Source organism: Triticum aestivum, chromosome 4D, assembly GCF_018294505.1.
Source record: "Triticum aestivum cultivar Chinese Spring chromosome 4D, IWGSC CS RefSeq v2.1, whole genome shotgun sequence".
In the NCBI taxonomy this organism is placed as follows: Eukaryota; Viridiplantae; Streptophyta; class Magnoliopsida; order Poales; family Poaceae; genus Triticum; species Triticum aestivum.
Genome location: NC_057805.1, coordinates 29,617,831 through 29,641,184, shown reverse-complemented (window position 1 = coordinate 29,641,184; position 23,354 = coordinate 29,617,831). Strand labels below are relative to the sequence as shown.

General features: G+C 41.1%; 1 protein-coding gene across 1 annotated transcript; it reads right to left on the bottom strand.

Annotated features, from left to right (window-relative positions):
* LOC123095927 (protein ILITYHIA) lies at positions 1 to 22,794 on the bottom strand. The gene is made up of 60 exons (XM_044517496.1): positions 22,501 to 22,794; positions 20,813 to 21,186; positions 20,593 to 20,724; positions 20,051 to 20,432; positions 19,688 to 19,831; positions 19,424 to 19,608; positions 19,140 to 19,266; positions 18,977 to 19,050; positions 18,266 to 18,342; positions 18,141 to 18,177; positions 17,808 to 17,974; positions 17,508 to 17,691; positions 17,362 to 17,439; positions 16,597 to 16,716; positions 16,452 to 16,511; positions 15,729 to 15,851; positions 15,330 to 15,405; positions 15,078 to 15,256; positions 14,249 to 14,554; positions 14,026 to 14,142; positions 13,835 to 13,936; positions 13,624 to 13,764; positions 13,328 to 13,492; positions 13,033 to 13,209; positions 12,818 to 12,940; positions 12,505 to 12,585; positions 12,305 to 12,421; positions 12,045 to 12,217; positions 9,144 to 9,221; positions 8,924 to 9,071; positions 8,272 to 8,394; positions 8,130 to 8,186; positions 7,939 to 8,049; positions 7,626 to 7,817; positions 7,323 to 7,496; positions 6,807 to 6,917; positions 6,648 to 6,717; positions 6,496 to 6,574; positions 6,307 to 6,409; positions 6,053 to 6,223; positions 5,802 to 5,924; positions 5,608 to 5,721; positions 5,143 to 5,249; positions 5,021 to 5,072; positions 4,832 to 4,938; positions 4,683 to 4,742; positions 4,477 to 4,591; positions 4,181 to 4,291; positions 3,950 to 4,087; positions 3,752 to 3,874; positions 3,524 to 3,595; positions 3,251 to 3,363; positions 2,328 to 2,486; positions 2,158 to 2,254; positions 1,899 to 2,081; positions 1,238 to 1,432; positions 986 to 1,153; positions 768 to 900; positions 483 to 570; positions 1 to 336 (listed from the first exon to the last, which is right to left on the bottom strand). The coding sequence occupies exons 1-60, from the start codon at positions 22,628 to 22,630 to the stop codon at positions 297 to 299; spliced, it is 7,866 nt and encodes a 2,621-aa protein (XP_044373431.1). The 5' UTR covers positions 22,631 to 22,794; the 3' UTR covers positions 1 to 296.
* Positions 22,795 to 23,354: the final 560 nt, after the last annotated feature.

Genomic DNA, 23,354 nt, shown 5'->3' with positions numbered 1-23,354 from the left:
TGGCAAGTGAACAAGGGAGTTGGATTTCATGCAAGTGCTCAACCTCAAGTACATCTTCAAAATAATCTAATTTACATCATTCGATGTTATGATACCGATATGAACATTGTTCATTTGTAGTAAGAAATATAAACACCGACCCCTTCCTCTAGTACTGTAACTTGTCAAAAACGGTGTTTACATCAAGGGTCACAGGCAAAAATTGACCACGCTGTTCCATTTCCGGTTTACCTATAAGGTGTATGAATGGACAGGCACAAAAAACGTAATTTGAGGCCACTGTGGCTGGGCAGTGTCTATGTCCTCCTCTCATCATCACTGCTTTCACTGTCGTCACTGCAATGGAATGTCATGGTAAAAAAAGTTCAAGTTCCCTATTAAGTTCTATCCAGATTCACTGGCTAAGATGAAAAGAAAAAAACATGCAGGCCATTACAGGCATCCAAATGGTGAAGGTACTAGACTAGTCAGATTTCTCTTACCTCTCCACAGGAAGCTTTGCAAGTCTTCTTACTTCTAAGCCTGTCATGTTGGTGAGATGCTTTTGCGCAGTGGTAACGTAATCTGCCCCTGGAAAGTGGTAGTAAATTGGTTTTTGAGCATTAGTATTAAACAAGTAACAGGCTGAAAGTTAAGACAAATACAAGCTTTACAATAAGCCCTACTAAAGTTTGCCATAAAGTTTATTCGCAGTAGTCTCCACGATTAAATCGGTACGGTATGAATGAAGCAATAGAAAAACAGAGACCTACAAGACTTGTATGTACCTTTGGTCAACTGGAAAACATGAACGGCACAGCGCTCTGCGGCTACACGTACTGGCGAGCTACTATCCTTCAAAGTATCACCAATTGCCGGGCCCAATATCGAGATATGTGTGGCAAGAGCTGAATGATTTATCTGCAGCGAAGAACCATAAGATTACCATCATAATACCATTGAATAGAGGTACAAGTGCACAATCGAAATAGGTCTAATTATAAACCTTCGCAGCAGCTTTGATACAGGACAACGATCTTCTCCTAACTTCGGTTGAACTATCACGCGAGGCCAAGATGAGCAATTGAACAAGTTGCAAGGTGCTGCCCCCGAATTGTAACTGGTAACAAAGAAGCCTCCCCAGAGTTTTCGTAGAGGCTTCACGAACAGGGAACTTCTCCACAAACAGACAAGAGTTACTACACATGGAAACACAGTGATACTTTAAGTAACAAAGGAGTGCAAATTGAGCCAATACCTTGTCATCTTTTAGCGAATCTTTCAGAAGATCAACAATAGATGGAAATGATGTTGAATGGCACAGTTTTGTTGGACAATGCCTTGATATGGAGGAGAATGTTAACAAAGCACCATGTCTGGTACACCAGTCTGGTAATGTCCCCATGCTCAACAGGGTCTGCACCAGATCGGTGGTCTCGGTCTCATCCATGTACTAAAGAAAGCACAAGCATATTCAGTACACAGAAAACTTGAGAAAAAAAAATCCAACAACTGTGACAGGAGTATGGTTCCTTCACAGATAAACAATGGCAAGACGATGACTGAATAGTTGTATGCAATTGCAACAGAGAACATTAAATTCCCTAGGGGAGTTGCTTTCCAAACAATACCATGATCAACTAGTTGCACCTTATCGTGTAATTTGCTGATGCATTGATGCCTTGCTCAAAGTATATTGAAGTAAAATGCTCCACGTTAGAACATCCATTTTCTTTGCCGGATTACTCGACATACATATATTTCAATTTTCTTGTTTTACAACATGACCTATAGTTATGGTTCACTTTCAATGAGCACAATGATAATTAATTTCAGCTGAACGCCACAACCACAAGGCATACACCAAGGTTTTCTGATAATATCTGTAAAGATTGAAAAGGTGCCACAATTTACCATACCTGAGATAATGTACCAATTGCTTTTGCAGCAGAACTGCGGACATCATCAGCATCAGCCTGCAGCAAATCTTTGAGAAGAGTACACCCACATGATCTGATTGCAGAGCTAACACTTTTGCCAGCATGCCTAACAACACCTTTAAGTGCAGAAAGCACACTTTCCTTAACAGCGTCATCTCCTGACTGAAAAAAGCATTAAATTACTTTTGCACAGATAGTTGCATCTCTTCCCAAAATAAAGGGTTAATATCGAAAATACCTGCAACATGGACAAAAGATCGCTAACTAAAGGATCAATTCTTGTGCTTAATGCGCTAAGCTTTCCAAGAGCTGATGCGGCTCTTGTGCGGACAGATCTGCAGATCATACATTCATGTGAAAAGAGATGAAACCATCGAAAGAAATACAGAAAGAGAAGACCATACCAACCTGTTGCTATCTTGTAGACATTTAACAAACGTTGTCTGAAGTTGTGGAAGGAAGGGCTTAAGTGCAAGACCACCTTTTGCGATGATAATAGTCAGGGTTGATAGGATAGCTGACTTAACTTGCCATGGAAATCGGTCTCCCAGGATGCGTATAAGAGGTCTACACTCGAAACAAAACATATATTAGAGCAATAAGCCTGTATAACTATATATACCAAAAAGATAATCCAGCATGCAGGAGTAAACAAGAAACCATGCAATTTCACAATGTTTAGAGGCCGGATTTGTATCAGTGTCACAGAGCCTGTCTGTGCCTGCTGTTCTTGGTTTGTTCCATGTAGTGGTAAATCAAACAAAGCGTAAGTTACAAGGTGCAACTACAACGTAAAGTAATATGACTTGTTTTGTGCCGAATATGCTTAAAGTGTAGGATTTTAATTTGGCTACGCAGGTTGCGTGAACTGAAGCGCAAAAGGCTTATAGATTTTTTTCCCATATAGTCATTTATGCATTTAAGTATAAAATTCAATAATGCATTCCAGGATCAGGCTCTGCATTCAAGTTCAAGCTTATGACCACACAGCAGATTTGTGCAGAAATTTGGAGTTGACATTTTCATACAAAAGAAAAAACAAAATAACAGAAGTACCTATCAACAAGGAGCAGCTTGGGGTAAATATTTCATCTACTACTACCATTGAACTTGTGGAGCGTTAACAATATACTTACGAGGTGCTCGTTCATTTCGCAAGAATAATATGCTATAGAAGATAAGGTTCAGCATGGCAACTAGTAACACGGCTGATGGCTGCAAATATTTCTGTTATACCTATTTTTTTAACTGTAAAGCAAGCATGTGGCTCCTTAAAGAAAGGATGAAACCATGGCACAATAATTATTTTGACAAATATAAGAAAGTCATACCCTGTAATTGGCACGACGACTTCCCTAAGTGTTTTCTCGCTTGTAACATCAATTAACTCTCCCAGACCTTCTGCTGCCTGCTCCTTTGTCTCGGCCGACCCACTAATTAAACCCTGGAGTTCAACAGAAGATGTGGTATAAAATGTGCTGAACATCTAACTTTGTAATTCACTTTATATTTCTCACTCGAGAAGTTCACCATGCCTGCAACTCGATGCTCGGCATAAAAGGATATGATTATAATACAACTAATAGTTCTCCACGAGTAGATACCTGCTGAAATATAGGAAGAAATGGCTGCAGTGCTTTAGGAAGACATAATCCAGGTAGGAGAATAGGCACACCCTGAAATTGAATTTGTAGTGTTAAAATATCATGCAGAACATATTTAACCGTGGAGAACCTCTGAAAAGAAAATTGTAGCAACATATTTTGCGAGCAAGCAAGTGAGAAGTATCGCCACATATGCAACATCATAAATGTAGAAGTTCAAAGTAGCACCTTTCTCCTCCTACGCTCTTTATCTCTGGCTGTAGAGACAGCGTCACGCACTAATTTTATATGTGTAGGGAGCTGTTCCTTTGGAACAGAGCCAACAACTCTTGAAAATGCTTCCCAAGCAGCCTGTTGACCATTTGTAAGTAAGTCTCGGAAGTAGAAAAAACTGAAACAGGAGAGTGCTGGATGGTGAGTGCTCACCAATACAGTAGCGTTATCAGTATCGCTCAACAAAGTAATTAGGGTAGACATCATATCTGGAGCTTCATCAGCCAAATACAATTTACTATTTTTGAAGAGGAAACCAATAAGGTAGGCTGCGCCCCGTCTCATAGATGCCTGGTAAGACAAAAAATAAACTGTGAAATCATTCAAATGAACAACAGGCGTAATATTGTTTCATGCTCAAACAGAATTCTCAGGTGAACCAACCTGATTGTCATTGACTCCTCTCAGAAGTTCAGGTATTAATGTCTCAACTCCTTCATCATCAATAACCAACACAATGGTTTCAGCAGCCTTTTTGGCTGTGCTTTGTACATCCTATAATTCCCAAGAGAAATATTCACTGTCAGCAGTAATAAAATACACTGCATATAGCACTTTTACTTGTAAAATGGACAAACTGAATAATGGGTTGATGCATTGAAACTAAAGAGTACAAATAACAATCAAATGACTAATAGATAAGCTAGATCTGAAGTGTGCTTTTAGTATATGCCACTCACCACATCTTCATCATCCATAGCAAGTATCAATGTCGGGAGGATAGTTCCAATGTGTGAACTCAAACCTGGCCCAGCAACCTCAGCTAGAGCTCCCAATGCATGCGCATTGAATGAACTACACCCCCAACAAAGGTAATGTGTAAGGAACGTAAGTTGATAAAGAAAAACTACAAACGTATAAAATGTGGCATGAGCGGTTCACTCACGAGAGAGGGGGCTGGACTAATTTGGGCAATATATGAGGCAAAATAGCTGCAGTTCGGACGCTGTAAAACCATGTCAAAAGATCAGCATATCTCAGCAGCTCAAGTGAAAACATTATATTTCACTAAATGAATGGTGACAAAAAAAATACCTTAGAATCTGCTTTAGACCATCAAGGGCTGTTGCAGATGTCTCGTCATCTTCCATGGCCCGTAGCAGTGTGGGGACAATCTCATCAATTGCTTGCAATCCAGCGCTCTAAACAGAAGGTAAGAAAGTTAAAAATAAAACATGTAGTCTAACAAATTATCCATGATAAGAATGCAGTCCGTTGTGTTACCTTATATAGGGTACTAAATGCTAATCCAGCAGATTCCCGAACCTCCTGCGTGCTGTTACATACGCATGCTGTTAGTGAGACTTCACTATAAAATAACACAATTATACAGCCAAAAAGCAAACCTGTCACACAAAGCAGTTCTGATGGTGGGAATAAGTTCACCCATAAAACTTAATAGTTGATGTTTCCCAGCACTTCCCATAACCTCACTCAAGCCGATGCAAACGCCCTGAAGAGCAAAAGGTTAATAGTGCACTGATCATTCCAAGAATAAGTACTTAAAAACGATAAAAGGTGTATCCAAAATATATTAAGAAAGCACATCAATGCACAGTTCCAAATGAAACCGCTGGCTGGAGAGAAGTTTCAATGAGATAACAGAAATCAACAAAACCATATGAAGACCTCCTATTCAATCTCAGAAACTTTAATAGGAAAACAGAATTCAACAAAACCATATGAAAACTTCTATTCAATATCTACTAGGAAATAGAGCGATCAACATAAACCACGGTAATAGTTCCACGGAAGTCCTAAATTGCAAAATATAAGCCACTCTGTAAGAATATCAAGCTAAGAATACTTACTTGTCTTCTGCTAGCATTTGGATCCTTGAGTCCTTGTGACAAAATGGGAATAATAGAGGGCAAAACTCTCTCGCCAAGCTTCCTAACAAGCTCTCCAAGTGCTCTCCCGGCAACCTGAGCATATAGTATTATAGTTAAATCAAAATCAGGACAGTTGTCCAGAAAGATCAAACCGTACATGAAATAGAACGAACCTGCCGCCGTTCCGAGGAAGATGACGCAAGAGATGAAATAAGGGTGTCCATAAGTACTGGCATGATCTCCTTCAGAGTTCTTGGAGTATTTGCTACAATTGTCTTCCAGACATGTACCGCGGCCTAGCATGAAAAATAGAAGCTCTAGAAAAAGGGTGCTCTGGAATGCGGAACAGTTGCATATTCAAACAGCATAAAACAAAACAACCGAATTCACCAATTTCCACAAAAGGGTAAAATCTAACATATACCTGCCGGACGGTCAAGCTGACATCAGAACGGACCATATAAACGGCAGCAAGAACCTCATTGCGTTTCGCCCTTCCAAGAACTTCAACAATTGCACGTCCCTGGGCCTCTGTGCTAGCACCTTCATCATCGCTTCCACCCTCGAGGATTGCCTTCCCAGAAGTTCCAGCCACCTATAGATGGCAACATTACTAGATTGTAGAGCATATAGAAAACATAATATGTGAATATAGTGCTACTTAAAGGAGGTAGTGACCTTGAACAAAAGATCTCCCAAAAGTTCAACAGAACTTTGTCGGATACGCCAATTATCACTGAATATCCCATCCTCAATGGCAGGAAGCAATAGAGGTAAAGACCTATTTAACAAAAAGAAAAATGGCATCATATATCAAGAGCATTACTGACAAAATGGCCATCCAACAATTAAAATGTGAGGGCATACGTCGTTGCATAGTACTCCACAAAGATATGACCCGCAGAAAGTGCAGCATCACGAACAGATTCATTCTCATCAGCAAGGCCTGCCAAGAGTAGTAATTAGAGAATCAATGTCGTAGGAGCAGATCATCAGACATCGAAGTTCAACTATCTTACCATCTAATATAGCAGGAAGAACGGCCTGCAGATGATTCTGAAAAATTGCACCCATGGACCTCGGCAGATACTATAGAAGAAATACACATAAGGAACAAGCTAGAACATTACAAGCAATATAGTCGTACGAGAAATGGATAGGGAACTGGGTAAATTTACGCGGAAAAGTGTCAGATGTCCATCGCGAACAGAAGCCTTCTGATGGGAACAGTTCCGGATGATGTCAGGAAGAATCTGATCGAAGTAATCTTTGCCAAGAGCAGCTAAAACCTGGAGGTTGACAACATTTGTCATAATTATAAACTAAGAGAAAGAATCAAACAACACCAGCTATTAGAAGGAAACTTGGAAACATTGGCCTTCCTTCAAACTCCCACGGTACTACATTTGGGCAGTCATTAACAAACTTCAGGAATAAAAATTAGTTTTATGAAGCGATAAATTCCCCTAATCAAATGAAGTGTCAGACAAGTGAGAACTGACAAGCAATGTGTAAAAATTACATGTGTGGATTATCTTGGCTACAAATGTTAGATTGAATGACTATTGCAGTTGATGCTCCCAGAAGAGTTACGAAACAAACCATCCCATGATAACACACTGCTAAATCTAAAAAAGGTCATACTGATACTACAAACAGAAGTGTTTGAAGCAAGCCATGGAAAAGTAAACAACCTCACTTAGTCCCTGGGCAGCTCCAGATCGTTCAACATTACTATTATCAGATTTTAGTGTCTCTAACAACCATGGCACAAGATCTGGGAATATTTGTTCACCCATTCCTACTATAAGAGACCCAAGAGCTCGAGCAGCAACTCCCCTGACTTCAGGAATGGGATCCACTAGAACCTACAAAATATCATCAATCAGAGTATTAGAATCAAATATGGTTGACTTAACAAAATCAAAATCTTAGTACAAGTGATAGTAAGAAATCACTTCAAAATGCTAGTTATGCAGGATTGGCGTTGAAATCACCTTCTTGACTTCAGGCAAGAGCAATCCTATGTATGGGATCATATCCATTGGTTCTGTAACTAAAGAAGACATGTTTCCAACAATCTGAGCAGCTTTCTTCTTAGTATCAACACCTCTCTCCCTCAATCCTCTGTGCACAATAGGCACCAGCAACGCAAGTGATGGTGCGTCTATGGAGTTAATGAAAGTCGTCTGCCAAGAACAAAAGTCATATGAGGTAAAGATAGTTATGATAATCCCTCCTTATCAACAAGGTGATGCAAGCAATTGAAATGCAAAACCAGAATGAACATTATCTCAAATCTAAGTTCACCTGAAGAAGGATGTCAAGAGAATGTTTTGTGTGGTCATTCGGATCTGTCAGAGCAGACAGAAGAATCGGGACAAGTGCGTTTATTTCAGGATTTTTTATCACACTTCCAACCTGGAAAAATAACAGTACCCATCAGAGATCAGGCACAAGAGCATCCCAGTATCTATGAGAAATAAGCAAGCAAGCATTACCTGTTGGAGGGCTGTCTGTCCCGCTGCTTGCACTTTAGGATGTGTGTCTGTTAGTACCTGGAGAATAGATGATACATGACATGAAAAGGCATACTAAGGTATATGCAGATTATAAGTTCCAAATGCAAATTCGATCATATACCTCTGTTAGCTTTGGGACAATCTTCGGAAGACACTGAGATAGCTGTTGGGGAGCACAATATGCCATAGCGCCAAGAAGTTGAACACTGCTTTGCTTAGTTCGCCATGCTTTATCCTCTAGGCCCTGGAAGAAGTACATGAGACTCATCCAGATATGTGCATTTTAAGAAAACACATATTACAAGGACTTCTTCAGTTTTTTGTACCGGCATAGGTCCCTCGTATTTCAACAAGGATATGGTAACATGTTCTACTCATCTTGTACTTGAAATAGTAACAAACACGGTAATAGAAGAACAAAACAAGAAGTGTAAATGCTAGATACAAACAAGGAAGTAGCATCATCAGAATGTGGACAAAACAGGAAATAACAGGTAGTCATTGGGATGCTGGGTTCTCTCTGGTTGATTAACTGAAAAGACACATGTAGGTAATATGCAAATGCATCCAACTAGTTGTTTCTGAGCCAGGTTGTCTACATATACAAGCTAAAATCTAAGAATAGTGCAGTGCGTTAATAGAGAAACAAACAAATATTCCGCAAATGCATTGAACTTCAATTGTGTAGGAAGAGCACGTGACCGTGGGTAGTTGTTCAGTATAATGCAGAAATTATACAGTTTGGTAGCATTAAAAGAAAGAGACATGTGCACCTTCAGAAGTGAAGGAAGGACAAGCTTCACACCATGACCGGTGAGCTGAGACATCATTGCGCGAGCAGCACATTCAGCAGCCTCACGCACTGCCAGAACTTGATCAGAGAAAGACACTAGTAGCAAGGGTAGCATCTTGATGACATAACTGCAAGACAAGAATCATACTGAACCATTTTCATCCAGAAAATCTTTACGAAGTAAATAGCTCTACACTTACGGCTCAAATAGTCTGCCAAGCTTTTCACACAGGCACTCAAATCCAAGTAATGCTCCTTCACGGGATTTTGCAGACGCTCTGGAAATAGCAGATTCAGTATGGTAAACATTCATAAAACAATGGATATATCTAATACTATCTTTTCAAAGAAAGGCAGCCCTTGTGATGAGAATAAAAGTGATGAGAAAAATTGAAGCAATGACTAATCCTATTGGTTGTAATACATGAGCGAGGCACTATGCCTTCAAAATACCAAATTGAAGATGAAAATAAGTCAAGTAGGGTTGCAAACATTCCTTGGACTGTACAAGTCCGAAATGAATAGCATATTTGGGACTTGGTGAATGGTCTGACCCTTCAACAAGAAATTCCTGACCAGCATTGATGACGGCTCACACAGTCGGGCTCATAATCCAGCAAGTCTGCTTACAATGCTTTCTTCCTATGGTCTATCAGATTTGCGCCTTGGAAAAGCTGGGCCCGTTGCCTTGTAAGTTTTTTATTTGGCTTGCTATTAATAATCGTCGTTGGACCACTGATCGCCTCGCCAAGAGAGGAGACTACTGCACCCTGTGGCCTGTCCACTTTGTGATCAGGTGGAATTGTCAATCCAACACTGTTGGGCCTGCCCTTCGGCGACACACACCGAACCAGCCTCCCCGGCGAACGAACGCCGGACGGAGGTAGAAGAAGATGAACAAAAGACACTTGGTTTCCCGGCGACGAACAGCCTGTATGTTGGCCTCTATTCAACTCAACTCCTTCAAACACATACATAGAGGTACACACGCACACACACAGCACAACCCGGAAGAACTCTCACGTCGACCGGGCGCACACCACGGTCCCGATGGAGACTACATCTTCCTTAGAACCCTCTCACTGTGGCTCGGCAACCAACCGGCACCTCGATCAATACATCAGGGGGCTTTTTATACCCGGCTGCATAGGCTCACGCACACCACTAGCATCGGCCCACTAACCAACTGGACGCTAACTACATGCAACTAATTCCTACATGCACGTCCAGCCCTTATCCACACAATGGATCACATCTAACTAACTAGATGAACCACGTCCGCCGGTCGTGCGGTTCTTCACAACAGCACAGCCACACGTCTGCTAACGAATGCGCTAAGTCAAGATTATGGCTAACAATCCTTGTGTCATACGTTTTCGCTCGGCAGGTTTGGGTGTCGATTCTTCAAAGGCTTGGTTTGGCTGCCATTGCGCCCCAGCTTACTGCAGTTCGCTTCTCAAGCTGGTGGTTCAGCGGATGTAAAGGAGTACCGAAGGAATTCCAGAAAGGGCTTAATTCTCTCATCATCTTAGGCGCTTGGGAGATTTGGAAACATAGGAACAAGTGTGTGTCTAATGGCGCTAGACCATGTGTCTCCTTGATTTTACAGACTGGCAAATGAGAGCGCGCTATGGTGTTCGACTGTTGCCCAGGGACTCCGCAAGCTATTCTTAAGGTCACTCACAGCAGACTCTTAGTCCCCCCCCCCCCCTGGGCATGCCGATCGTGTGCTTCTGTTTGTGTGGCGTTTCTTTGCTAGTTTTGTCAGGGCGTGTGGGTGTGCCATCTGTCTTTGGTGCAGGAGTCTCCCCCTGTTTTAATGGAATGATACACAGCTCTCCTGTGTGTTCTAGGAAAAAAACATCCACTCAACTATTGACAAAGTAATAATTACATTCGCATTCAACTGCCTGAAAAGGAGAGGCCCGCATGTTACTATGTTCCCCCCTGGACTTTAAAACCATCTAAATGCTGCCTTTGAACTTGTCAACTCCGTCTACTTAACCCTCACAGTATTGCATAAGTGGTGGGTGACTCTGTATACTTTCCCCTTTTTTTCATTTCCATTTTTCCCTTCTCCATGGCAGCATACCATGTGTACTGTTGTCTCAGCCCACCATGTTTCCCTCACGCTCACTTGCAATTAAGCATCATGACCATTGGCGTCACTGTTGGGCACTAGCAGCAGCAAGCCACCTGCAGGAGACTGGGTGGCTCAACAGCAGCATGGGACAGGAAGTACTCCCGAGGGACAAGCTTTTTCGGACGGAGGGAGTACTCAACAGTGGTACACTCTGTCGGTTTGAGCGAGAACCCTCCCTGGTGGATGTTTAGTGGTTTTATCCAGGCTGGATGTCCACATGTGGAAGAAAAAAGGCCAAGTGGGTTCCTATGCAATTAATTTTGCGTGCACGCTCTAACAAGTTTACACAACTTTTCGCCTCAATTGATTACAGGCTTGTGTGACCATGGCTCCACCTCTTTGTGTGCCCCTCGCCAATGATACTCCACCATGGCATCAACCAACTACACTGGCACCCCACCACTGCCTACCCCCTAGCAGGTTCAGTATGGCCTCATGGACTTATTTGGCATTATGGGCTCCCCTTGGGAACTGTTTCATGAGCAAGCTTGGGAACTGTTGGATGCCCAGCAAATTATGGCTGGAAGGGACAGAGATAAGCGAGGGAGGTAAAAGGGGTGGCTGTAGCACATGTGGTGGCTGGCGCCAAGTCACGAGCTGAGAATGCGTCGATGCGGGACAAAAGCAGGGCAGAAACAAAGAAGGGGCACATTTAAACTCCATTGGAAATTAAAGTGTAATTCAACCAGTTTTGAACCTGAGGGTTAAGAATTAAACCATGCAGTAGTTCAGGGGGAAAATATGTACTCCCTCCGTTCCTAAATATAAGTCTTTCTAGAGATTCCAACAAGTGACTAGATACGGAGCAAAATGAGTGAATCTACACTCTAAAATATGTCTACATACATCCGTATGTTGTTGTCCATTTGAAATGTCTAAAAAGACTTATATTTAGGAACGGAGGGAGTACTTATCACTATATTATGCTACGCATGGAAGAGGTAAGAAGGGCACATACTTGTCTTCCAAACCCTGTTGTAATGTTGCAGCAATACCATACTTCTTCAATGAAGTAATTCTAAATCCTTTAACCACCCCAGCAAGACCAAAGGCTGCACCACGCCGCTCACCATACTTTTCACATTTCATCATCCGATCTAGTAGTCTAGATACAAGAGATTGGGCTTCTTCCTAATTTTTAGACAAGTACACATTGCAACATAAAGCAGACAAACAAGAAATCACGAGTGATTGCTGAATGTGAACAACACAACTCACCTGCTTTGAGACCATAAGTGGGGACAGACAGTCTGACACCGCTCTCTGAACTGCCTCTGATGGGGTGTTAAGTACATCTAGCAACTTCTCAACAACACTGTGAACTTTAGGATCATCCTGTTGGGAAGATCAATATTAGTACCATATATCGATTTCTTTTGAATTAAACAAACAAACCACACGATCTCATAGTATTTAACCTTCGATAGATGTTTTGCTAGAGCACCAGTAAATATAACAACACCTTCCCTGACAAGATCATATGTTTCCTCATTTGATGCCTGTAACATATGAGAAAAATTAGAGAATGGTAGATTATGTATATTGCAGACTAAAAATACATTATATATAGTATTACCTCCGTCCCAAATTAGTTGTCTAAGATTTTTCTAATACGGATGTATCTAAAAATGAAACGTGTCTAGATACATCCGCATCTGACAAATCTATGACAACTAGTTCAGGACGGAGGGAGTATCAACTAAATTGCAATGCTGTACCACAGAAACTTACCCTTTTATTCAAGTAGCTCTCAAAAATAGGAAACAGCAAAGGAACATTTTCCTTTCCATGTTTATCAATAATAAGGATGCCAGCATTAATCATTCTACCGCGAACATCCAGATTAGGATCAGCCTGTAAATTAAAGGTAAGAGGCACCAAACATCCAATGTACTTATAGGCATACAAATCATAAGATGTACATGTACAAGGGGGAAAAAACTTACCAAGGCACGAGATATGAGAAATGTCATGACAACAGGAAGATCTTTAGAGCCTAAAACATCTGCAACCGAGTGGAGAGCTAATGCAATACCCTGTCTTCCAAGCCAGTTTGTATCTCCAAATTCAACTCCAGGACCAAGATCTTGAATGTACAACGAAAAAAGAGTAGAGAGTGTATCCTGCCATGACCATATTAACAAAAATTATTTAGCCAGTGCCACAATAGATATTCTGGTGCCTCTGCAATGACACTAGTACACAGATAATGCAGCAAAATTCGCAATACTTGAGACTTACTTGTATTTTGTCTGGATTTTCATCCAATGCGGCCGTCAGAGCCTCAGCTGCAGCAGCTCTGACATTGTGATTTTTATGGGAAAGTGCATCAAAAATGCCAGAATAATCAGCACAAACATCAAAACCGAAGCGATCCCATAACTCCTCTGCTAATTCAGCTACCGCCTAGATAAAGTATGTGTGTCATAGAGTGCAAAAAAATTAGGATTCTTGCAAAAAAAATTGAAAAAAAATCAATGATGTAAGAAGGGTTAATGGTTAAGTTCCACAGCATTTAGTAGGAAGGTGTTACCAACCTTCTCCGGATCATGAACAGCAATCCAGAGGCTGGTTGAAACCTGCAAATCCCGTTGTACAGAGTGGCTAGGAACACACTTTATAGCAGTTAAGCAGGCAAGCCTAACATGCACTTCTTTTGCATATACCCCAATAAGAGCCTGAATAAAGAAGAACAGTGTAAGAATTAAGAAACAAACTACTAAGCTTTTAAATGAATTAAGAAATAACCTGTGCTAAATCATCACGTTTAAGACCCAGGCACAACTCATTCAGCATAGGTCCAACTGAAGGATGATAAGCAGGAATAGTACTTAACACATGATAAAGAACCTAGCACCACCCAAAAAAAGTTAGTGAAAATAACAGGAGAAAAAAGCAATGCAAACAGATATTTCAAACAAGAGTTAAGAATGTTTAACTGATAACATTCTAGGTCGAGGTAGAGGTAAAATTGGATCCATATGCATAGATAGTATCTGAAGCACATCATCATGTAGAGATGTCTTTTTCGAAGAAAGAAGGATCCTCTCCATTATCTGACCAGAAATGAGTACATTAATGACAAGAAATTGGAGCAAGGGAAAAGCCAAGAGGAACAGAAGTTAACTTATCATAGGACTACTGATGGAATTGAAGAAATACCGGAAAGACAAAAGTAAATGAATCTGCTGGAAGAGGTCCCATTCTGCATGCAGCTGTCAGCCCAGTTACAATTTTTTCAAAGAGGCCAGATGGCGGCCTCTTTTTGCTATCTTCTTCCATAATAATCACAGGCATAAGGTCCAAAACTGCTTCAAAATCTTCGACGGACATTACATGGATAGCAGCAGCAATCTCAGTCGCCCAATTGCAAAGCGGAGGGGCTGTGCAGCGAGCTAGCCTCAACATGGCACAAAATGCAGCATCACTTACTATTGGAGAACTTAGCAACGGTTCAATATAATTTACCTGCAAGGAAAACCATCACAACAAGGTCATATCTGGAAAAATATTAAATAAAAACCAAACAATACTAATAAATATATGCTTTATTAGACAATGACTGACCAAATAGATATTAACGTAATTTTTAGTTGCATATCTAACAGTCAGTTCACTAGCCAGTTATCCCTTGTTCACCTCTGTTTGGCTGTCCAAAATGTGTACCACTGTTACAACAAGACATAACACTAGGCCTAGGGCAGACGTCCATCTAGGCTAAACCCTTTCAAATTGAACATTTTTAATATACCTCGTGTCGTTAGAAATAAAGGGAACTATTTTTGTCCAATTCACCTACATTGATAACTTATATACAAGCTACTTGACATTTTTTTGGCAGCTTTTGGGCTTAAATACAAAGGCACTACAGAAGGTACTGTTTGGGAGGTTTTATCAGCCACGTTTGATACTGTGATGAAGCACAATAAAAACATGGTGTATGTATGGTAACAGAAATAAAAAGCTGGACAATGCAGATAGGATTGCTAACCAGATGAGGAAGTTGACCGTGAGTGAATACAGGATTAGCAATAGCCAATTCACCAAGAGCATCCAACATTAGCGCAAGATTCTCCTGCACCTGTCCAACCTTCTCACGTGTAGATGCTTCCTCCTTCAATTGCAACTCCCTGGCCTCCTCTTTTGCAGTCTTAGATTTGTCAACAGGAGCTGCAAGATTGTAAACATGAGTTTTATCAACAGAGAACTAAACAACCTGTTCAAGAAACAACAGCCAAAATACCTGTCTTTTTTGTAAATTTCCCAGTTTCTCTCTTGACAATGCTAGAGGATTCTCTCTTATCACTTTTTGCAGGCTCCTATAAAGTATTGCAAGCCAAAATCAAGATTAGTATACAATATCACTATATTATGATGAGCCAGATGATTCTAGCTCCACAGCATTTGTAATGACGTAATAAGGTGCCAACGTGATATGGTTAAGCTATATTTTATCCGTTACGTATGATTTTTCCACAACCTCACCGCGGTTAAATATTCAAAATAAAATGATACAAAAAATCATGTCACAGAAACTAACAGAGAAAAGCAACATGATGTACTGAAATACAAACTTAATATATCTTGCCCTACAGGATATTTTTTACTTTTTTATCCTCAGGAAGTAAAGAACAAGAATTACCGCATCTTGACCATCATATGCACGAAAACGTCCCTTTGCAAGCTTTGTATTTTTGGAAGCAACAGCCTCAGCAACATAAACTCCTTGCTCAGTTGACAGCTGCCCCTCCGAAGTAAAGAATATCTACAATGGATTAAGAATAACCTTTCAGCACATTCCTACAGAAGGGTTATCCACCCTAAGAGAAGAACCCGTTTGAAATAATAAGAGTTGATGAAGGCATGAAAATAACAAGTACAATGACGTCGCATTGCATAAATAAGGCTCAACAGAACCTTTCAAGCATGAAATATATCAGAAGGGTAGAGCTGTGTGTCATGACATGTAATTATACAGAAACCAGCGCTTAAGTCACCAAGACAGGTCAAGGTCAGGGTTAGCATGACAAAATTACATTAACCCATTTTCAACCTAAGATGGGTCAGGGTTCGCATGACATAATTAGTACATCCATTTTTTGGTGTGGTAATACCTAATTAAGCTGACTATGGCTTGCGGAACCAATAAATCAAGACAGGTCATTATATGAGAAGATGAGAACAGAAAAAAGATGATAGTTTCATCCATATTCAAAATAGCATAAAAACATTGGTCCAAAATAATTAGGTGTGACCTTAGAAATATGGAACTATCATGACCTAAGTACATGGGCCAAGTCATCACCGTAAGACTTTGATATCTTCTCTATTCAAATATAATTATCATTAAGCTCACAAAGTTCACCTTGATATCATTTTCAGAGAAGCCATCGTGCAAAGTGCGGTCTGGAAGCTCTATGAAGTGCTGGAAAATTAACAGTATAAAGACACTGTTAGAAGAAGATATTACAAGCTTCATTTCAAACCCTGACTAGTAGAAAAAAATAGACCTTCTCAAACTCTACAAATGTATCATTGGGTGATATTGACATCAGCGTTGCTAATGAACATAGTGCTGCTCGCTGTTCTTGCTTGTTCGAACTAAATAGACCATCCTTTGAAAGCAATTCCTGAAAAGAAACTGTACTGGTCATCGACCCAAAACAAGCCGATGGTGCAGAGGGAAAATGTGGATAATAAAAGATACTATAACTGGGCTTCAAATAATTAAATATGGCAACCTAAGTACCTTGCAATAAAGCTACGTGTTGGATAGGCCGCTAGGGACCACCCAAAAAATGGTCGATTTTTCCCCATGAACCAGCCAAGGACATTCCCATTTTTTAATGTTGTTCATTTTAATATGTTTCTCAATCAAATTTTAAACAAACTAAATAATACACATTCAATCATATGAATACATATAACTTTGCAAAGGAAACCAGAGCAACTCAACCTATTTTGTTACTCGCAAATTAACAAATGCAACTAGGTTACTCACTGATGCTTAAAAGTTAAAACCCCAAATCGTAGAAAGTAGCATGTTATAACAAACTGGCACTTGAAAATACGAAGGAAATCAACTGTTCTTACTAGCCCGTTGCACTTCTATACATATGATACTAATTTCAGAAGGCATCAAATCAAGGCTTAGTATCTGCCTTTGCAGTACCAGAACACTAGTGCACGTTAATAGAAAGTTTAAGATGGTAGCTGTCAGAAAATAAAGATAAGCCTGTCGCATGTTCCAACTAAATTTCAAATTTCAGAATTACCTTGCAGATAACTGTAATGTTGGGGAAAATTAAGTCAGTGAAGGAGATATTTTGTTGTTTCAGCCTTTTCTGCAACCTCTGAAATTAGACAAGCAACCAGTTAGACAGATCAAAATGTGGGGGAAAGATAGCTAGCAGGATCCAACCTTCCATACACCAGCAGCCGAACCAGAGCTTGAAATACAAGGGTGGTGGGAACACAATATAAGTCGAGCATATGATCTCTGGCTATGGTCAATTGCATAAGGTGCAATCAAGAACAAGCACTTCACAAGGACCTCAGTAGATGGAATAAATGGTAGTTGTGAATCTCCAGAGCTATCCATATCACTGGTTGAAAAAGATAGTGTCAGGGATGCAAATTTAGAGGGACAAGATGAAGAAGAAATATCGACAGTTCAACACAGCCAGAGCAAGATGTCTTGCAGAATGCAGTAGTGCACTACCTTTGTTTCAGTATCAACACTCTCTCTCCAACTAATGATAACCAACTGGTGAACAAGAATAGAAGATCTTCAGCCAAGGCACCGGAGCTTGAAAGGATGTTCTTAGTAGCATCATAAGCTATCTTTCTAACTGCCCAACTTGGATGGCAAACTAGATATATTAGCACCTGCAGAAAGAAGAAGAAAAAAAGATTAGCACAGCCTACAGCCACATAACTGTATTCACAGGGTAAATACTTCCTACAAAAGCTGGTGCACATATCAGGAGTTTAAAAAAATACTTTACATAAGCAAAGTCAAAACAGTTTGGAGCATTTTGCCCGTTTAACATACCTGTAGCAATGACTGGATTGAAAAGTATTCCTGGATCCTGCAGTTCAAAAGAAATATAAGTCGAGGGAAGCAAGAGGGTGCTGCTCTAACACATAAAATCCAATTTAAGAGCACGAGAGCAAGACCGAAAAAGATGATCCACAAGCAGTGATTGAAGAAGATCCACGCATGTTAAGCAATCTTCGTCTGTCAGTTTGGAAAGCTGCAAACAAGAGATGGAGTGTTAAAAGAATCAATTGCAACAGCTTCATTTTCAAGGTAGCGTCGAAAGATCTGAATACTTAGAACTGTTATAAGAATTTGCCGATTATTACCACAAACCATACACATCCCTAAAATTTGCGAAGTTGATAAATAAATACTTCGGGCCTCTTTGGTTTGCAGGATTTCAAAAACGTAGGAATAAGAGAAACGTATAAATTGAATGTCATGGCATGTTGAATCCTACATGAAATGAAAACACCAGAATCTGTAATAGATGTTGTTTGGTTGCACCACAGGAAAAACAAAGGAACTTTCCTGAAGGATTTGGTGTATGCCCTAGTTGGGTTGTAACAAAGGAAAATTTCCATGAGGTTGGACTCAACAGAAAATTTCCTTTAGAATTGCATGCAAAGTGGATCATAGGGAACTTCCAGTATAGTTTTCAATCTTACAAACCAAACTAGCACAATATGAAAAAATTTGAAGGATCTAATTCCTTCGAACCAAAAACGCCCTTAAATAGAGCAAACTACTTCAAGATTTACATCATGAACCAGTCATGCAAGGGCAATAAATATGGAGTCAAGATAATATACTATTTTTGTTGGAAACCTAAAGGACGTCGGAGTTACCAACTGAACAGAGATCAGCGAGGGTTCACTTTGAGCAATCAATGTCCAGAGCTTCTCCTTCACAATAGAACCATCTGCATATCCATTTAAATGATATTTATGAGAAAAGATAATTCAAAGTATAAATAAATGATCATCGGTATAATAGGAATCATAGACATACCTGCTTTGGCATCGATAGCAGCAAGCCTCGATACTGCATAGAGTGCATAGATTCCATCCAACCGCTGTGTTGCCTTGCTGAAGCCAGTTTTTGACAACTGAATCAAATGATCCAGCAAAGACGTAACCTGCGCAGCCACAATTTTAACAATAATCAATATGGATAAATAATAGTACGCACATTTCATCGGAGTCTCTTGTTTAAACCACTCTCTTTTGGAACAAAAATGATAACTCAACAGGAAGATGGTTCTTTTTATAGACACCTCAAAGTAACTATGTTACCTTGGTCAGGGAATCAGACTTTCTGCATATGACTCGTATTAATTTTAGATGCCCCTTTCTTAAAGTGTCCTTCTCTTTCAATCCTGCAGTTATAAATGAAACAACATCTGGTTGTACAGCTTCAGATGATACTGAAGCCCATGAACCCAGAGTCGAGAGAGTTGCCAATTTCACTTCCTCGATACCTGTCACAAGATAGCAAAACCATGAATTTATGCAATAGGATGAGAGTATGAAGCACAAAATGGAACATTTGAACTTTACCATCACCCTTGTAACACGTTAGAAGAAAGCTGGATACTGAGGGGGCGAGTCTGCTTATTTGCTTGGGAGGAAATCTTGACAACTGCTCTAAAGCATTCAACATTCCAATCCTCTGGTATGGTAGTGATAGTTTCCCCTCTGAGCCTGCCCAGATCAAGCTTGTTAAGATCTACTACCTCTGTACCAAAATATAAGACATTTTTGTAGGCTAAACTTTGATACGGAGGGAGTATATGAATTATATACTACAAAATTTCAGTGTTAAGCACGAGTTAAGGTTGCAAATTTTAGAACATCAACTGGGGATAAGATAATATGAGAAGCTAACCAGTTTAAGAAAACAGAAATCTATATATGCCCTACCTCCTAAAATTGCTTTGATAGCATTGAACATGGAGGGTAGAGTGTCCGGATCGCTGGACTTATCACTTAATGTTCCTACAATATTCAAAGCATTATTCCTCCTCTCTTCATCTGAATGACGTGCCTGAGGCAGAATAACTGGCATGAACTCCATGGCATAATTGCTTAGATCCAAACGAACTGTCAATAGAAGATGTCCAATAGACTTTAGCACGATCTCAGGATTTCTTTTCAGCATCTTTATGCATGATGGGAGAATAACATTTTTAAAATCCTCATGCCCAATATCCACGAAAAGAGGCTTAAAAGCTTCACTGGCTGCTTCTGATGGACGGTCTTTTGAACTCAAGATGGTTTTGACATACAAATCAAGGAATACTGGCTGAAAAGAGATAGCAAATTGTCAAAGTTGGAAGTAAACTTAGAAGGGGAGGAGGGAGAAAAGTAGGTTATAGGGTACCATAATTTTGGAGTGGTTAGATAAATTGACAACTTATAAATGATAAGTATAAATTGGAAGGCAAACAAGGATGGAAGTTTACCTTATATTCAGAGAACAATGACGATGAAGTAACGGTGAAATCCAGTATTAGATTTATGAATGCAGGAGAATCCTTTGTTGCAATCCTCAAATCTTTGACCTCCTCTATGTACATCTTATACATTCCAACAGACTGGAAAATGAAACCAAATAAGAAACTGCCAGAAGCTAATTCCACTAAGCCTATATGCTGCAGTTATTCAGTTATTTCTGGAAAATACCTCAGAGAAAAGACGGATGAATAGTTGCTTGCAGGTCCGACGCTGACGAAAAGAACCATTCATAAGGACCTGAGATAACACTGCCTGTGCATTGGCCAGTCTAGAGAAACCACCTTTAGAGAGTGTGGCAAACTGGGTCCATTTCAGAAGATAGCATGACCATCTGAGAAGCTTGAAACAAGCAAGAGGGCTCGTAACCTTCAGATTCTTTTCCATAGACTGAACAAGTGTAGCAGCAAACGTCTTCATAAAGGTGGATTCACTGAGAGCCCGAATAACCATATCGTCTACCGCTTTCCTTGAGGCACGGTCATCATATAAAGGCAATGTCTGGAAAATGAGATCAACTAACAATGTGGTATCTGACGGCGACTCTGCGGGGAAAACAGAAAAACCTATGAGAAATGCATTTATGTTTTTGTGTGTAAAAGAAGTAACCAAACATTACGCAATGAATGGCAGAGATATCAGTTTAGATGCACGATAAGAATGACCCGGCAGAGCCAAACAAACAAGATTAAAAGGTAAGAAATACCAGTTCCAACAAATTAATGGGCTAGCCACCAGAAAAAAGTTGCGGCCACAATGCCTCGGGTATGTTACTAGTAAAAAATATCTTAGCAATGCGAGAAACATATACTGAAATGAAAGATCTGGTGAGTGAGTCACAAAGGCATTATACATTATGACAAATAATCTCTTCTACTGTGATAACCTCCCATAATACATCCAGCAGGGTGCTTTATTCTTGTTGATAAGGAATGCATCTATGAACTGAATAATACTTCAATCACAAAAGAACCAGGTATATGTCAAGGGAGGAACACATTCTATTCTGGTAAAAGCTAGCTCAAATACAAGAAAAAGAATGGGTTCGTTGTTCAGCACTGCTGCCACTCGGTTACAGTTGCAGATGAAGCAAAAACGAGATACAAAGCAAGGGGGATCTGAGGCCCAACTGGAGATTGTTGCTTTAGGGCAACCATTTGAAATCAAGCAGATGTAGTCACGGGTTCCTACAAGCTCTGTCCCCTTGATTCAAAAATCTTACAGGGATAAGACAACGATGCAATATCAAGCAAGCTACTCCAGAAGCTACGAATGACTCCCGCTTTACCCACCTACGGCCTACTTGTGATCTCAACAGCTAACGTCCCACTGCAGCTCCCGTACAGGAGCGGAGCCACCATACAAACTTCGGGTCCATGTGAACCCAACAAAATTCAGCAAACACAATACAAATCACTACCCATTTCGAGACCTAAGCCCGTAGTTTGTGGAGCTGACCCCTATGCAGTGGGTCTGACCCTATGGTCTTGCCTGCTCGCGGCGCAACGAGCACACCCTAATCTCAGCCTAGAGTCCGCCACGGCGCAACGAGCACATCAGCACACGGAATCGAAGCTTCCAAGCTACGATCCGCCGCAAGTCGAGCGGAATTTAGCAAACACACGAACACGCAGCACATCGCGGGAGAAGGGGAGATCCGGTTCTCACGAATCCAGGGCGAACCCGCCCGTCAACACTACGAAACATTTCCGACCGCGGAGCCCGCCTCGCTGCCAAAAGCGGGGAGGGAGCACGGTAGCGAGCGGAGGCGCACGGGAGGCTAATCTGCGGGCGGGCGGGGCGGAGCGCGCGATCCCTAGGAAGAAGCGCGGGGAGGAGGAGACGGCGCGCGCCGGTACCTGTGGCCTTCGCGAGGAGAGGCGGGAGGGTGTCGCGGAAGAGGCGGAGGCGGCGCGTCGCGGACGGGGTGGAGACCTCGGCCGCGGCGGCGCGCAGCGCCTCCTCCGGCGCCGCGTCCTGGGCGACCATTTCGCGCGGGCCGGCGCGCTCGCGTGGCGGCGGCGGGGCGGGGAGGGAGGCCGAGATGGAGCGGAGTGGCGTGGTGTGGTGCGGCCTGCGGCGGCCGAGGGAGGTGAGGAGGATGGGGGAACGCTGCGCAGGGTTGGGACTTGGGGAGGACTACGGCGCAATTGTTAGGGGTTTTGGACTGGCTGCTGTGTGGAGCCCACTCGTCAGGGCGTGATTGGCTTTCTCTTGCGGTTTGTTCTGTGGGGCCGGTATGTAAGTGACTGAGGATGGCCCCATATGGACTGGGCCCAAATGGTCAGAGGTGTATTTGTGATAAGTGATTTTTAACATAGGGTAACTTGAAAGGAGAACAAGCTTCAAAAAAAAACTTGAAAGGAGAACAGCACCATCATGGCAGCTGACCCGGTGCATCTACTTGACAAGGCTAATTATTATGTTTGGCGGATCAAATATGTTTGTAATAATACCTTCTTCTGATCAATTAATTTGGCAGTTCTCGTGCCGACATTCAAAAAAAATATTGCGTGTATAATTTTATTTATTTGTTTTGTGAAAAGATCAGATCTATAGATTCATCGGAAGTATAAAACACCTCAAACATAATAAAAATTACATCGAGGTCTATGGACCACAGAACAACCATTGCCGACGCCAGAACAAGCCGCCAACGCGTCTTTGTCGCCGCTGCCATGTCAAAGTCGGCATGACCTTATCGATAACAGTC